This window comes from Schistocerca serialis, chromosome 5 (genome assembly GCF_023864345.2).
Source record: "Schistocerca serialis cubense isolate TAMUIC-IGC-003099 chromosome 5, iqSchSeri2.2, whole genome shotgun sequence".
Classification (NCBI taxonomy): domain Eukaryota; kingdom Metazoa; phylum Arthropoda; class Insecta; order Orthoptera; family Acrididae; genus Schistocerca; species Schistocerca serialis.
Window position 1 is genome coordinate 778169472 of NC_064642.1, and position 18680 is coordinate 778188151.

Here is an 18680-nt window from a genome sequence, read left to right on the forward strand (position 1 = left end):
GATGCATTAAGACGAGATATCATCCACCAGGAAGGCGCGTTCTTATCAGGATATAGCTCTCTGTACAGGTCCGCTGCCTGCGTAGCATTTCGCCTACCTTCAACAACAACAACAACAACAACAACAATGAAAGAAATGCTATGTCGATGCAGTTTGTAGGAAGGACAGCCTTTACTGTATGACTACTCTACACAACAGTATTTACGCGGTGGTCTAGCGGTTCTAGGCGCGCAGTCCGGACCCGCGCGACTGCTACGGTCGCAGGTTCGAATCCTCCCTCGGGCATGGATGTGTCGGATGTCCTTAGGTTAGTTAGGTTTAAGTAGTTCTAAGTTCTAGGGGACTGATGACCACAGATGTTAAGTCCCATAGTGCTCAGAGCCAGTATTTAAAATGACAGAACTACTGTACTAAATGTACCCACACGTAAGAAAACAGTATTGTAATTACAGTTCAGCTAAGTTACATTCCCCATAGATGAGTAGCATTTCTACATTCTTTTCTTTGGTGTACATTCTACTCTATTATGTTTATATTTGTCCTCTGTCAACGTCAGCACGGGTATGTGTTCCATTACATCGATTACCTGCACTAAGCGCTATGAACGTCAACGTCAATGTTGTGTTATGTAATTAATAACGTTGTGTTTCAGTGAATGGTACAGTGAGATACATTTTTGAATAGGTCTTTAGGAGAGGAAATGATTTACCGGATAAAAAACACATGGGGCCATTCAAAAAAGTCATAACGCTATTCATATACACTCCTGGAAATGGAAAAACGAACACATTGACACCGGTGTGTCAGACCCACCATACTTGCTCCGGACACTGCGAGAGGGATGTACAAGCAATGATCACACGCACGGCACAGCGGACACACCAGGAACCGCGGTGTTGGCCGTCGAATGGCGCTAGCTGCGCAGCATTTGTGCACCGCCGCCGTCAGTGTCAGCCAGTTTGCCGTGGCATACGGAGCTCCATCGCAGTCTTTAACACTGGTAGCATGCCGCGACAGTGTGGACGTGAACCGTATGTGCAGTTGACGGACTTTGAGCGAGGGCGTATAGTGGACATGCGGGAGGCCGGGTGGACGTACCGCCGAATTGCTCAACACGTGGGGCGTGAGGTCTCCACAGTACATCGATGTTGTCGCCAGTGGTCGGCGGAAGGTGCACGTGCCCGTCGACCTGGGACCGGACCGCAGCGACGCACGGATGCACGCCAAGACCGTAGGATCCTACGCAGTGCCGTAGGGGACCGCACCGCCACTTCCCAGCAAATTAGGGACACTGTTGCTCGTGGGGTATCGGCGAGGACCATTCGCAACCGTCTCCATGAAGCTGGGCTACGGTCCCGCACACCGTTAGGCCGTCTTCCGCTCACGCCCCAACATCGTGCAGCCCGCCTCCAGTGGTGTCGCGACAGGCGTGAATGGAGGGACGAATGGAGACGTGTCGTCTTCAGCGATGAGAGTCGCTTCTGCCTTGGTGCCAATGATGGTCGTATGCGTGTTTGGCGCCGTGCAGGTGAGCGCCACAATCAGGACTGCATACGACCGAGGCACACAGGGCCAACACCCGGCATCATGGTGTGGGGAGCGATCTCCTACACTGGCCGTACACCACTGGTGATCGTCGAGGGGACACTGAATAGTGCACGGTACATCCAAACCGTCATCGAACCCATCGTTCTACCATTCCTAGGCCGGCAAGGGAACTTGCTGTTCCAACAGGACAATGCACGTCCGCATGTATCCCGTGCCACCCAACATGCTCTAGAAGGTGTAAGTCAACTACCCTGGCCAGCAAGATCTCCGGATCTGTCCCCCATTGAGCATGTTTGGGATTGGATGAAGCGTCGTCTCACGCGGTCTGCACGTCCAGCACGAACGCTGGTCCAACTGAGGCGCCAGGTGGAAATGGCATGGCAAGCCGTTCCACACGACTACATCCAGCATCTCTACGATCGTCTCCATGGGAGAATAGCAGCCTGCATTGCTGCGAAAGGTGGATATACACTGTACTAGTGCCGACATTGTGCATGCTCTGTTGCGTGTGTCTATGTGCCTGTGGTTCTGTCAGTGTGATCATGTGATGTATCTGACCCCAGGAATGTGTCAATAAAGTTTCCCCTTCCTGGGACAATGAATTCACGGTGTTCTTATTTCAATTTCCAGGAGTGTATTTATAAAAAACAAAGCTACAATAAAGGCAATCATGCTGATTTATGTCTCCCTGACGGCTTTTTTTAATACAGATGGGGCTCCTCCACGCCCGCACCAACGTGGTGACCAAACCAGAAGTTCTACTGTCACCTCCGTCAACATGTTAGTTATCTTATAGGTGGATCACAGGATAATGGGATGTGATGTTGTCCGTGCGTCTGGGTAAGACTACGCATTAACACGGTCCTTCAAGTGATAGAATGTGGATGAAACGCGAATGAGGGTAGCGATTTGAAGAGCAAAGGGAAAAACGTGCAAAGGCTCGTGTCGAGGGAAAAAAGCTTCTGCGACAGTGGGATTGGTAGTGCGAGCAGTAGTGACTTACTAGCTGTGATAGTTCATGTAAGGTTGGGTTTGTTAGTGTGGGTATCATGCATCATTATCGTGACACGCGATGGCGATGCATCCCGGTTTGCTGCAGCCGCTGCATTCCTAGAACTATTGGGATCGTTATATATTAGTGGGAGATCGGCCATAGATCATCTCACTTTGTGGGGTGTGTGTATAGCTTGTCTGCATGTAGTGTACGGTACGGCTTCCCTAGTGGTGCCAGTTTTCCGGCAAGTGTGTTCCAATGGATATCCAGTAATATTGGCTGATTAAAGGGGCTCACCTGTACCGTTGTGTTTGCGTCTACTTGGCAACACATAGATAAATGCAAAGAATGTACGTGGTCAGCAAATTTTTATTATTATAAAATGCAATATATATTGAGGATAGATATAAAATACGCAATGAACCAACACTGAATAATGTGTAGTTCTAATAATGTGCAAATAAACAACCAGACAAACAAGAAACAAAGGGATTACGTAGGCTCACATTTCATCTATTATAATTTTATTTATGTTGATTTCCCTACGAATGCTACCACCACTACCGGCCACCCTACCATTTACTTCGACATTTATGCAGTGAATCAAAACTAACGAACCGTAGTATTGGTAGAGCGCAACTGCAGTCGTGCGTCTTCAACGTCTCACTGTAGGGAAACATAACCGAGGGTACCAGCTGCCGATGCACTGTTGCTACTTACTACCTGGCAGAGTGCCACAGGTAACTGCCCACCATAGAGTCAAAATCTCGATTCCGTATTCTCCAGTGGCATCTCAGAATGTGACGTCGCTAGCCACCGGACAATCGAAACGAGACAGAATACAGGCGGAGACCATTACTGGAGTCCAACCTTCGGCAGAAAACTAACGTGTTATGCACAAGTCCTTACCATCTACTAACAGGCAACACCTTGGATCTACATCCTTCTACCATTATAGTCACCTTTAAATCCCTAACCGGCCTCATAATCGGCTACGCCAATGATACCTGGTTCTTCGTCTCCACAAAATTTTACAAGTCCCTTGAAATTCTGGAAAGTCGTACACTCCATTTCATCTTCCGCCTCCTTTTACCTACCCCAACGCGCCTCCAACACCATCTCATCAGCTCCCCACAGTTTCTTCTTCCCTTAGAGCACCTTCAGATACAGTGTCATAATACCAAAATATACTCCTGGTACCAAATGTTCCACTCATAAACGTCAATCCAGGTACGTCGCTGCCCTGCTGCATCCGTATTTCATCTTCCATCCAGCTTGATGCCTTATTCATCTTCTCCCACTGAAAATTCAACCAGCTGCCACTCTCCAACCATGAAATCTTTCCCGACATACTACAATATTTTTGCTCATAGTTAGAACACAAAACCTTACACCATGCTCCAATTTATCATCCCCTCCCTCTTTCCACTTTGTTGGATCTTAGTCACTATCTGCGGTGCCACATGGCCCCATTGTAATACTCAATATTCCACATCCGTCACGACCATGCATAGCCATTACACCATTGCATCGTTCGCACTATCATCAGATGAGTTTTTTCAACTGCATCACAAAATCATCGATGGAGTTTTTAAAAAATCATCAATATTGCCCTCTAACGTGACTGTTAAGATAAGTTCATTTATTGTCATACACTTGTGCACCAGTCGTAATTACTGCTCACCAAAATGTTTCTTAAGAAACTTATCGTTTATTATAATCTCCATTTACGTAACTTAAAATGTCTTTCAAATTGTGTAACCTTTGGCTGATGCACAGTTTGACTGAAGCCAGCCCACCCCTACATGAGGAATGCTAATAACTATAAATAAATAAGAATAGAACATTTAGTTGTCCTGTAGACGACAGCTGCGAACACGGTTGAGACTTAGACATTTTGATTTTCCATGATAACCGGGCCTAAGCCCCAAAATTATGTTATTGAAACCTACACTTGCTCTAGAAGCCTGAGATCTTATACATAGTGAGTGTGGAGGAAAGCTACATTTTTCAGTTCAGTGGGTAACACTATCAGTCACTCTACAAAAAAGTCAAATCAACGTATGCCCCGTTCTTAACAGTTTCCTAGAAAACTAATAAAAACGATGGGGAACAGGAGAAATGCAAATTATAGTAAATTTAACAATGGGCTTTAATGTTTTGTTTAACGGTGTACGTGTCCTCACAAAAGGCGTTAGAAAAGTCCACTGTCAACCGCAGTGCGCTTAGTAACTCTTGTAGGAAACTGCTGTGTTCCTGATATGGGCTCATTCATAAGGTCCTTTACTTGAGCACACGTATGTAAAATACGAGAGAATTTCCTCCTCTGTGTTCACTCTGTGCTTGTAGACTTTGCTCGTAGGCCAAACTCACAAATTGTAATCTAATGGTACAAGGAAGGGTGACCTCGGTGGCCAAGAAATGACTACACAGACGCCGACCAACGCAGTGCATACATTTCAGTGCGGTAGTGCGGTACTGTGTCACTAATGCCACCATCCGCAAGTGACGTGCGCACTGAAATGGTCAATAAAGACAACACTAGGAGCCTAATGTCGCTTCAGTTGTACACTACTGGCCTTTAAAATTGCTACACCATGGAGATGACGTGCTACAGACCGCGAAATTAAACCGACAGGAAGAAGATGCTGTGATATGCAAATGATTAGCTTTTCAGAGCATTCACACAGGATTGGCGCCGGTGGTGACACCTACAACTTGTGGACACGAGGGAAGTTTCCAACCGATTTCTCATACACAAACAGCTGTTGACCGGCGATGCCTGGTGAAACGTTGTTGTGATGAATCGTGTAAGGAGGAGAAATGCGTACCATCACGTTTCCGACTTTGATAAAAGTCGGATTGTAGCATATCGCGATTGCGGTTTATCGTACGCGACATTGCTGCTCGCCTTGGTCGAGATCCAATGACTGTTAGCAGAATATGGAATCGGTGAGTTCAGGAGGGTAATACGGAACGACGTGTTGGATCCCAACGACCTCGTATCACTAGCGGACGAGATGACAAGCATCTTATCCGCATGGCTGTAACGGATCGTGCAGCCACGTCTCGATCCCTGACTCAACAGATGGGGACGTCTGTAAGACAACAACCATCTGCAAGAACAGTTCGACGACGTTTGCGGCAGCATGGACTATCAGCTCGGAGACCATGGCTGCGGTTTCCCTTGACGTTGCATCACAGACAGGAGCGCCTGCGATGGTGTACTCAAAGACGAACCTGGATGCACGAATGGGCAAACGTCATTTTTCCGGATGAATCCAGGTTCCGTTTACAGCATCATGATGGTCGCATCCTTGTTTGTCGACATCGCGGGGAACGCACATTGGAAGCGTGTATTCATCATTGCCACACTGGCGTATCACCCAGCGTCATGGTATGGGGTGCCATTGGTTACACGTCTCGGTCACCTCTTGTTCGCATTGACGTGACTTTGAACAGTTGACGGTACATTTCAGATGTGTTACGTCTCGTGGCTCTACCCTTCATTCGATCCCTGTGAAACCCTACGTTTGAGCAGGATAATGCACGAACGCATGTTGCAGGTCATGTACGGGCCTTTCTGGATACAGAAAATGTTCGACTGCTGCCCTAGCCAGCATATTTTTCAGACCTTTCACCAACTAGAAACGTCTGGTAAATGGTCGCCGTGCAACTGGCTCGTCACAATACGTCAGTCACTACTCTTGATGAACTGTGGTATCGTGTTGAAGCTCCATGGGGAGATGTACCCGTAGACGCCACCCAAGCTCTGTTTGACTCAATGCCCAGGCGTCTCAAGGCCTATGTTATGGCCAGAGATGGTTGTTTTGGTACTGATTTCTCAGGATCTATGCACCCAAATTGCGTGAAAATGTAATTACACATCAGTTATTGTATAATACACTCCTGGACATGGAAAAAGAACACATTGACACCGGTGTATCAGACCCACCATACTAGCTCCGGGCACTGCGAGAGGGCTGTACAAGCAATGATCACACGCACGGCACAGCGGGCACACCAGGAACCGCGGTGTTGGCCGTCGAATGGCGCTAGCTGCGCAGCATTTGTGCACCGCCGCCGTCAGTGTCAGCCAGTTTGCCGTGGCATACGGAGCTCCATCGCAGTCTTTAACACTGGTAGCATGCCGCGACAGCGTGGACGTGAACCGTATGTGCAGTTGACGGACTTTGAGCGAGGGCGTATAGTGGGCATGCGGGAGGCCGGGTGGACGTACCGCCGAATTGCTCAACACGTGGGGCGTGAGGTCTCCACAGTACATCGATGTTGTCGCCAGTGGTCGGCGGAAGGTGCACGTGCCCGTCGACCTGGGACCGGACCGCAGCGACGCACGGATGCACGCCAAGACCGTAGGATCCTACGCAGTGCCGTAGGGGACCGCACCGCCACTTCCCAGCAAATTAGGGACACTGTTGCTCGTGGGGTATCGGCGAGGACCTTTCGCAACCATCTCCATGAAGCTGGGCTACGGTCCCGCACACCGTTAGGCCGTCTTCCGCTCACGCCCCAACATCGTGCAGCCCGCCTCCAGTGGTGTCGCGACAGGCGTGAATGGAGGGACGAATGGAGACGTGTCATCTTCAGCGATGAGAGTCGCTTCTGCCTTGGTGCCAACGATGGTCGTATGCGTGTTTGGCGCCGTGCAGGTGAGCGCCACAATCAGGACTGCATACGACCGAGGCACACAGGGCCAACACCCGGCATCATGGTGTGGGGAGCGATCTCCTACACTGGCCGTACACCACTGGTGATCGTCGAGGGGACACTGAATAGTGCACAGTACATCCAAACCGTCATCGAACCCATCGTTCTACCATTCCTAGACCGGCAAGGGAACTTGCTGTTCCAACAGGACAATGCACGTCCGCATGTATCCCGTGCCACCCAACGTGCTCTAGAAGGTGTAAGTCAACTACCATGGCCAGCAAGATCTACGGATCTGTCCCCCATTGAGCATGTTTGGGACTGGATGAAGCGTCGTCTCACGCGGTCTGCACGTCCAGCACGAACGCTGGTCCAACTGAGGCGCCAGGTGGAAATGGCATGGCAAGCCGTTCCACAGGACTACATCCAGCATCTCTACGATCGTCTCCATGGGAGAATAGCAGCCTGCATTGCTGCGAAAGGTGGATATACACTGTACTAGTGCCGACATTGTGCATGCTCTGTTGCCTGTGTCTATGTGCCTGTGGTTCTGTCAGTGTGATCATGTGATGTATCTGACCCCAGGATAGTGTCAATGAAGTTTCCCCTTCCTGGGACAATGAATTCACGGTGTTCTTATTTCAATTTCCAGGAGTGTATATTTGCCCAATGAATACCCGTTTATCATCTGCGTTTCTTCTTTGTGTGGCAAATTTAATGGACAATAGTGTATTTGTGTGAGAGTGCTGGTGAAGAAATGCATGGGACTGACACCTCTTTATCTCGGATACGGTCAACGAAAGGGCATATGTGCATTTGAAGTCTTTTGATCAGAATTACTCTGCAAAGCATGCACATTTCCTGTTGACTCTCCTTGTATTAGTATGTTTGTTTAGCCGACCGGGGTGGCAGAACGGTTCTAGTCGCTGCAGTCTGGAACCGCACGACCGCTACGGTCGCAGGTTCGAATCCTGCCTCGGGCATGGATGTGTGTGATGTCCTTAGGTTAGTTAGATTTAAGTAGTTCTACGTTCTAGAGGACTGATGACCTCAGAAGTTAAGTCCCATAGTGCTCAGAGCCATTTGAACCATTTTTACGTTTGTTTTATGTAGTGAAGAAACTTAGAACATGATGGAGAGAGAGAGCTAGTATGTATGTGTGTTTGCTGGTCGCCAGGTGACGTGGATTCGGCACCGTGACATCCACCTGCTGACCGTGGGCCGGTACACGTACACGAGCGACCAGCGCTTCCAATCGCTGCACTCACCGCAGACGGAGGACTGGATGCTGCAGATCCGCTACCCACAGCGCAGGGACTCTGGCGTGTACGAGTGTCAGGTCAGCACGACGCCGCCCATCGGACACTCCATGTACCTCTCCGTCGTGGGTGAGTACCACCGCGCTGCGCAGTGGCCAAGTTAACAGTTACCCTCTCTGTACCCCACCCGGGGAGTGGGTGACGTCGAACGCTCAGAACATCGCTAAAATGTGCTTATTTGTATTTTATCCGCTCGCCCCAGAAGAAGTGGTACGAGTCATCCGCATTCAACTCCGTGCGTCGTACCAGAAGAACTATCTCCTGACCATTTCATGATCTAAGACAGAAACGTTAATAACGCGAACACACAAAATAGCGATATAATAGGAACGAAACAATGCTAATAACACAAATGCGTCCTCCTTCCCTCCCTTTTCACGACTTAACCGCTGAATCGACTTCGATGAAAATTTTCATGGAAATAGCTTGAGCCCTGAAGAAGAACATTTTTTTTTACATCGCTTGTAACGGAACAGTACCCGTACATATCGCTGACGCCAACAATGGACAGTGGTGCGTACAGCGATTGTCGCTTATGGAAAACAGTATCACCAACTAAAGTGTAATAGTTCGTGTTAAGTTCACTTCAAGTGAATTTCAACTTGAAGGAAGACAACTTCTCAGTGAAGATCATATTTGTAAAACCTTCATTTACGATGAGTTGTTTCGGTAAACAGAGTTGTCATCACCTGATCTGTGAGTAGTGTACAGAAATTGTAAAGCATGTTAGATTATGAAAAGTAGCGCACAATGTCATAAATATAATACATAGAATGAATTATTATTACACACTTGTCAGTAATTGTTATCAGATGTGCCCAGTTAACGCTACAAATGTACTCCACGTCTTACTTAACTGAATAGCTGACGTAAGATACATTAAAATGTCAAAATGAAAATCACTATTTTAAATATCTTCAGCTAAGTGCATCTGCCCCATATAACAAATCTTTAGGTCGTGGGGAATGTTATTATTTTGGTTCTGAGATATTAATGTTTTCCCTTTGTAAGAGTTGCTGTGATTCCACATTCATACGTAGACCGCAGGCTACATAGAGTGTCGAAAATCTAACAGGCTTTTTTTGTGTGGATAACCTCCTGTAATGTGTTCACCACTGCAAGAATAATGTTTAATTTCCTTAGTGGCGGAAGGCTCCTTCGTCACCTACATAATGAGCTACATACGACGCTCTATACTGTGTAATCTAGTTCTTACTAGGTTTCTGCGCTGCAAGCATATAGTGAATAAGTATTAACGTGCGATTATTTTGTCTTGCATCAGACGTTCTATTTAAACAGGATGTTGAATGACGACTTAAGTTGCAGTGTTAAAGACATGCTGGTCCTTTCGACTAAGCAGTTTACTTCTACATGTTTAGATATGCTCTTTCTGTATCTAGAAAATATTTCAACGTTTACCTGCCACAGAAAGTTTTTTAATTATATACCTGTTACCCTTGTTTTATTTAAATTTCTTATTTATATTTTCGATTGAATTAGTCTGTAATGTTAAAGTCACGTATTTTTTAGGCGTACTGTCTTACCTCTCTATGGTTATGTATTCTGCTGCTGCTGCAGAAAATATTTTACCGACTACCTGCTACAACAGCTTTGTAGCTGTATACCAATTAGAACAGTCATATTAAAATTACATATCTATATTTGCGGTTGGCAATGACTTCCTCGTTTGAGTCCAGAAAACATATTTGCTTCTACTGTAAAATAATTTCATAACTGTGTACCGGTGACCACAATTTTCTTAGAATGATATATATATGTGTGTGTATACACAGATTATTCTAATGAAACTGTGGTCACAAGGCATAAATACACGAGCGAACTGTAGTGGCACTAAATGGCAACTTGCTCTCTAGTACCTTCCGCCACGTGTCAGTTCAGCGACGGTCTTGTATTAGCGATGTACTCTGTGATTGACAATATGGAATGGATACATTTGGGGAAATATATATTGCAAATAGTTGTGTTAACTTTGACATGTCAGTGCATCTTATGTAACTATCCAGCTAAGTAAGATATGGAGTTCATTTAGAACTCTGTCTGAGCACTTGTATTAACTTTTACTGTGGCATTTGTAGTAATAATGCGCTTTGTTTATTACACTTATGACAGTGTATTCTGTGTGTCATACTCAGATATGCCTTACACTTTACGTACACTATTCACAGATCAGATAATGTAACTCCATTCACCATAACCAGTCATAGTTTAAAAAATTCGTCTGCGATGTTTGTTGGGAAGTTATCTTCCTTCACATCGAATATTTACAGATCACCCCTTATCTTAAATTAAAAGTCCCTTTATGAAATACCAGTGCAGTCATCAACTGTAATGGACGGTGATTATTGCGATCATTATTACAACGGCTGACACAGACAATAGTGTAGCAATATTGTTAATGATGAAGGACAACTTGAATATTAATTTAATACAGAACATGATCTTGGGGTTTACAACACGAAGATCTGTGTAACAGAAGATCATGGTATTTTTAGTCCAATTCCGATACTGCATAGTTCAAAACCACTAGATAGTCAGGAAGCTGGAATAGGTATTGTTACCAATGATATCCTGTTACAAATATTTGAGAAATTGAAAATTCGTGTCTGGAAACTAAAGAGTCTAATAAAGATATTAGTTAAAAAATTCCAAAATATCGCCAGGAAAGCAAAAATTTCCAAAAGAAAATGAGGGCTTGCTGACAGAAAATTGTGTAATGAAGTTGGTAATGTGCGAATAGCTCTTACTCATTCATTTAGTCAGGAGGATGATGAATTCCAAAGACAAGCTTACAAGAAACATAATGGAATCAAACCTGAAATTCAAGACACGAAAACGCTGGTTTCCGAACGAGATCAAGAAAGCACCGTGATTAATGCAGCAAGTATTGAGACACTGGAAGTGATTAGTGACTACGTAATTATGTCATGCAGTGATTGTGCTGAAACTGAGGTATGACGTGGGACTGGATATGCTTAAGTGATTTTAGAATCATTTAAAGTGAATAAACGTAAGGTCGAATTGCTCAAAACTTCGTGAAAACTGTGGCATGTGATAAGCTTGTTACTGTGTTTGAATTGTATGATGATACGTTACTGTTGGATACTTTGGAATTATTATCATCAACTTCAGCTTAACTGGCGTATGTACGTGACCGACTTCTGCAAACAGTTAAAAAAAAAACTTTTTGATCGTATAGGAAATAACATTGACCTCTCTGAAATTGTTTTAACGAGGTAACAAAGTTTTAATCTATCAATTCCATTACGAGGTGATATAATTGGAATGTATGAGTGTAACACTATACTTTTCACTGTGCAAACGCTGGAAAGTTATTATTTGAAAGTACACATGAAAAGAAGATGTGGAAAAAGGGGTAGAACCGCAACGGATTGAAATCGTACGAGAAAAGAACCGAAAATCCTATTGGATGTGAGACCATGTAGTGCTACTGGCTGTTTAAGTGTTTCAGTCATAAAAAAGGTGATATTTTAAAATACAATGAATTTAGCTAACAGAGAATAGTAGGTAATTGAAGTGACTGTTTATGCAACTGTAATAGTTTTCTAATGAGGACTCGTGGTTACTGAAATGTTGCATTAACATTTCTACGTGCAGTATACTTTTGCAAGACTCTACAATCCGAGTGGCGCATGTAGCGAGTGTGTTTTTTACGTGCAGGCAGACAGAAATGCGTGTCAAAGCGTGCGCAGCACGCCAGTGTTTTGTTGCGAACGCTGCTGTAAACATAATTTCTATGCTTTCATGTTGGCCAGCCGTCCAGTGGAAAGATACTGGGATGACGCACAGAACTATGAGGTACTGGCGTCACTGGACGACCGAGTGGCTGCGTCTGTCAACACGCCGTGTTGTGTGATGACGCAGTGACGTTGGAGAATTTTTCCGTTACAGTTATTACAAAGTGATCTTCAGTTCCTGTGGGACAGATCCCACAGCCGTTTACTTTGACCTACTGCATAGCTGCGTGTGAATTACAACCCAACGTACAGAATAGTGCTAAAAAAACCGAATACTCTCTAAAACGTTAACGACGGTTTGATGTGATTGTGAGCCCCCAGCGGCGACGATGTCAGCCCCATGGGTCTACAGCTTGTGTAACAGCGCGTGCAGCTTAAACATGTAGGTAGGGGATTAAAAGTAGAGTACCTAATGAGGCAGTTAACACCAGTTCTGTGAAGTTCAATAATTATCTGTGTCTCCTAATGTTCAAAATGATTAAATTTTCGTTAAGATATAAGACAAAAGACTCTCATGTCAAGGTATGAGCAAAGTTTCCAATATTAATCAAGGAGCAGATTGTTCACTGTGTGACAATGAGTTTATTTCTTTCATTTCATGACAGTCCCAGAGTAATGTCCGCCTATATCTATTACAATAACGTGCTATAATTGGCAGTAATATGAACATTTCTAGGACAGAATTTCGTTGCAGATGTCACAGAACCATAATTAACAATTACTAATTTTTTATACATACTTATTTACAAGAATTCTTTGCTTGTAAATCTAGAATATACCGAGTGTATACACTTACTCAGTACACATATATTAGTTTAATACTCAATTGTTATATATACTCAATTGTGACATCTGTTTACTGGAATCATTATACATGTACATAGTCTCACTTACGTAAACAATTGAATTTGTCGTAAACTGTGAACGATAATTGACCCATATAATACTGATATTCGAAAAATTTTTTATTCTCATAATTCTAGTGCCATGTATGATAATAACTAATGCTACAGCAATCTATAACTAAGTCACTCCTAAACAATTATTCAAAGATATGAGAAATAAGTATAATTGATATCTACATTGTATTTACCATGACACTATGTTTGTACAAATCGATTTTTAGCTATGGCAATTATTAATTAAGATTAATAACCTAATTTTATATACTAACTAAAACATGTTTCTTATTAATATTTTGAATTTTGGTCTTTCTGTGTCTTTCTTATGTTTTATCTTAAATTTTATGTCACCACTAAATTCATAATACTAAAACTTTTAATTTGTCAGGAAAATGTAGGGGAACACTACATTTACATGTTGGGTGGGGGGTGGTGAATTTACATGTATGAATTAACCTTGTTTGATCTTTGTGGAATTAATGATTTAGGTAGATAGAGAACATGTTACAACATAATTAAGATTATTGCTCAATAAAGGTAGGCATCACAGTTGTCATCAATGATATCAAATCATCTTTGATATAATGCTCTCTATATCATTAGTGAAGAATTATTTATGTGAATAAACATAAAACATGCTAAAAGCTATTAACCATATTGCTCAATATACAAGTAGTATAATGTATAGCTCTCTTGATAGCATGATGTGTAGGTGCATGCCCTCACAACATATTAGTCAACAGTAACACTGTGCATGACTAGTCATTGTGCATTTATGAGGTTACTGGTGAAGGGGGTTGGGGGCGGCGCAGTTGACAAGCTGTGCTTACGCAGGCTGACATTCACGTGAGGGCAGCTCACGTTACTGCACATGCAATAGCTTACTTGCTTACCTTCGCTCGTCACAACAAAACTACAGATAAGTGGGTGTAATTGCAGATAATATCTAGTACACACATATCTGAATGTCTTGATGTAATGCTGTATTTCCTTTCCTTAACTGAACAACAAGTTTTTTTTCTGGTAATCTGATAGTCTTGCACAGCTATTCACTTTTCAAAATGTGGGTGTGGCGTTTCACAGCAGGGTGGGACACTGCAATGTGTACATTTGACTAATGCCCCTTTTTCACATTCATCATCAATTCGGCATTGAACCGTCCAGTGTCAAACACCACTGACTATAATACTGGTATGTCAACGTCAGAATCTGCCTTTTGCCAAGTATGTTGTATCATAGGATTATACTTCTGATCAAACGTTGAATCTATAGCACAGGTTGAAATATGATAATGAATTGACGATCGTCTAACTTTACCTGTTGTACTTGATACTGTAGTCTTACACAATTAACGCTCTTTCTCACTTACTTTGTTTAAAAAAGTATGCATCAAGAGTTTCGAAATGTTTTGTTGCCTACAGTGGCCACATTTTGAACGTAATGTTATTGCTGTTTTTTGTTCTATTATCTCGATATGTTGTTCATTGTTTTCCTGAGGTTCCGCTCTTAGACGTCGAATTGTAATTTTTCAAATGTCTCTCGTAATAAGACGCAGCATTTTGCATGGAAATTGCTCATACTGTAGACGAGTGGTTTATACTCGTATTCTATGCAAATTTTCGTGCGGTTCTGAATGTTTGTCACGCAGCTCGCTTGTCAGATGCATTATATGAATTGCACCCTCAGCGGTATGTGATTTGGGAGCAATATATCTTATCTGCTTATGTTACAAAACACAACTAGCCGTCTGTTGCATGTTTCCCCTTCAGGTTTAAGTTACGCATGTAGGCTCATATTATTTCTTTATTGTTATTCTTCATTGTGTTCATTCCATGCACATACGGGCTGAAGTTTGAATAGCAACAGTACGTTGGTGGTGATCTGCCGAAAGCATGTATTACCTATAGAACTTTAATTTTTTTATTTAAAATGGTATAGTACAGATATTTTCTTGCAATCGTGAGGTTGGTAGTTGTGCATTCAACGTATAAGGCAACGTTGTCATTCAAAAACCAAAATTATACTCATCTGTATTTAAAAATATGGGAACTCTTTGCATACCTAGACATTCAACATGGAAAGCCATTAAATATCAGGTCTAAATAATGATGTTAGGAGTCTCCCTCTAAAATGATGGTAGAGTGCGAAAGACTTCTCAATTATTGTAAGAAGTACGCAAACAATACGTATATATTTTGAATACTCCTCAATTTGCATCACTGTAAATAAAAACTGGAGACTACGCATTTTTTGCAAGCCCAGACTCATCACTTTTTCCATACCTACCTGTACATGTATTGGCACGTCATGTTCAATCTTCTGGGCTTATAACGAATTTAAAAAGTCGTGATTTACATATTTCCTATAACTTCCTTGTCTCTGTACTTGTTCATTTCAACACACTAATCTCTAAAACTACAAGACAAATTTTGACGAGGTTTTGCAGATCACTTGAGTATAGCTTGGAGCGCGGTACAGTTTTTATTTAATCAAAATCGGATAGCGAGGAAAAAGGTGTCATGATTTATATTTTTGTCTTAACCCATTTTATCTGTCTGATTGAATACGCTAATTTCCAAAATTACTAGATGAATATTAGTGCGGTTTTCACATGTGGCTTGAGAAGAGCTTGGACCCTGTGTAAGCTTTTATTCATCAAAATCGGATTACAAAAGTAAAAGTATCGCGATTTAAGTAAACCGTTGTACCCGTCTGTTTGAAGACGCTAGTCTCTCTCATAAGGTTTTCAAAGGTAACTTTCGCATACGTTGGGGCTCCGTACAAGCTCTATTTCATGGAAATGGGATTATCTAAAAAAAAAAAAAAAAAAAAAAAAGATTTCATGAATGAAATTTCTATACATAGTGTTATTGTAAATTCGAAAGTAGCTCTGTCTGTTACGTTTTCATGTCCAACACGTTGGACAGTTTTCGATGAAACATGGCATGGAGATTGCTTCAACCCTGAGAAAGAACATAGGCTGCTTTAGAAAATTTGTACTACAAGATTAGAAGAATATTACGCGAGCTAGGGAAAAATGTACTGTTTTAAAATTGTATTTATGCGTTTATTTACGATCTGTGTCGGACATGTGGAAATGCTTCTATTGGTTGAGGTGTGCAACGTATTATTTTAGAGTAATGAATGCAATGCTAATACACTCGTCAGTGAGTTTACTCCATACATCTAAACTGTTTGATGGTTAATGTACACTTTGTGCAGTGTACAGCTACTTCAGTAGAATGATGCATCGATGTACACTACTGCCTAAGACCCTCTCTGCGCACTACTTGGCAGCAACGTTGCGCATGCTGATGCATCGTGCGTTGGGACAACTGGCGGTTGGGGCGATTAGGGGAGGTGGCGCGAAGGAGTGGGCGGAGGGGGGGGGGGGGAGTGTGGAGTGGAGAGCAGACCACCAACAATTCTTACCGAACAGGCAGATACGTGAGGGCACCCGACGTTATTGCATATATAGTAGGTTAGTGATTCACCATCACCAATCGTAACTACTGATATGCAAGTGCCGCCATGGATAATAGTTAGTATGTCATAAAAACATTCACAGCCTAAAAATTCAGAATACCACTGCTAACTTTTGAAGGGCCTTATGCCACAGTTATATAAGTAGTGTTAGCTTTACTCTTCGCGGGAGTCAGTAATGTACAATAGAGGCACAAATTTAACCTAAGTTTACAAAGCTTTACCGAATGACAGGTATCGTTTCTTATCTTTTCTGAGGTTCGCAGGATTTGTGACAGTTGGATACACATTTTTATGTCAATCCATGAATTGGTTTACACCTTTTGGGTTCGAAGACTTGATTTTCCACCGACCTCTTGCAGACAAAAATTGCTGATAACGGTTTTCGGGAATGTGCTAATCCCTATTCGGCAACGTACGAGCGCGCAAGACCCCAAGTATAAAAGAGATATCCCGGGGGAGCGGAGGATCGAGTTGAGACAAATACATAACGATCGACTCCATGGTGTACGATAGATTTACAAAGGCTACAAATAACAGACATGTGGTTAGCACAAGGGCAGTTCGGCAGTGAGTAATGGCTAAAAGCAGCCTCATTGCTGTCGGAAAGTTTTGAATACAAAGCCTAAGACAGCTGGTGCGATTATTTCAGGGGGAAACATAATTCGGCAGTGTCATGTCACAAAATACATCAGCACCAAAGACAAGCGCTCGTTTGAGAAGTTATTGGGAACAACTAGACTGTCTCAACATCAAAGCTCCTCTATAATTTCTGAAGTAAACCCTGATTTTGTTATAAGTGCGGGTCAAACAGAATTTGTTACATCTCTGGTAAGAGTACCCTATCATTAAGAGGAGAGAAATAGCTGTCGGCCAACTGAAACAAAGAAAAGTATTATCAGTTTTTGGATGAAAATTCTACGACCTTACGTAAAATTGCCTCGTTTCTGTAAATTATTGCCTCATGGGATAAGCAAAGCTATCCTACTTATACGAAGGCCTGGTTGTCGATAAAATCGGAACATCGACACTTTCATTAAAGGCAATTCCGCAAAGTGTACGCTGTTCTGTCATCCTGTCCACCCTACGACATATACATAAACTGGTAGTTAAAGAATTACTTCGCCCATAACAGGTCTATCTGTTCTCATTGCACAACAAACAGAAATCACAAGTAGAAATGATGAAATTAATAAAATATTAAGCCTGTTTTGAAGCTAGGCTTACGAAAATTGGTATTTGGCTTCACGATCAAAAATAAAGAAATATGTTTCAGCAGTTTTGGATACCTAACCGTATGGGGATAAAATAGTAGGTGAAAGATTCTCTCGAAAATGTGTCATTATTGAAGAAGTATTAAAGTATTATTAAAGCTACATCTATGAACATCGGTATTTGATTCTTGGTTACATGAAAATAATACGTATTTGAGTGTGTTTGAAAACTGAACTCTTTTGGAGTGAAATAGGGGGTGAGATTTTTTTATGAAGACATTTCATTATGAAAGCATTTTAAAGCTAAACCTACGAAAATTTTAATATGGCTTCTCAGTAAAAAATACTTGTTTCGCTCTTTTTGAAAATGCAATCCCTGTGAGGGTGAAACGGCCGATGGAAGTTTTAAAGAAAATATTAGGTTATGCAGGAATGTTTGAATCTAAATCTTTGGAAATTTGTATTTGACTTCCCTGTTAGAAATAAAATAACGCATGACAGTGTCATTACAAATTCAACTCCTAGGGGGATGAAATAGAGTCAGACAGCTTTACTGAGTCGTCATCGCCCAACCCAAATCGCTAAGGATAGAAACTTGAAGTTCGAACAGGGTGTGGATCTTGTAGTGTAGGCACCGTTTAAGAAGGGATTGTTCAAATTTCCGCTCCTTCAGGGATGAAATAGGGGATTAAAGGCTTTTTGAATGTAGTGTTACTATTAACGGAATTTTGAAGCTAGAGCTACGAAAACTGGTATTTGGTGTGTCAGTAACAAAA

General features: G+C 42.6%; 1 protein-coding gene across 1 annotated transcript in view; it reads left to right on the forward strand.

Annotated features, from left to right (window-relative positions):
* LOC126480957 (zwei Ig domain protein zig-8-like) overlaps positions 1-18680 on the forward strand; it is a 416626-nt gene that overhangs the window by 277587 nt on the left and 120359 nt on the right. Inside the window, exon 3 of the mRNA XM_050104387.1 lies at positions 8388-8598. Within this exon, the coding sequence (XP_049960344.1) occupies positions 8388-8598 (211 nt within the window). The remainder of the gene's footprint in view (positions 1-8387; positions 8599-18680) is intronic.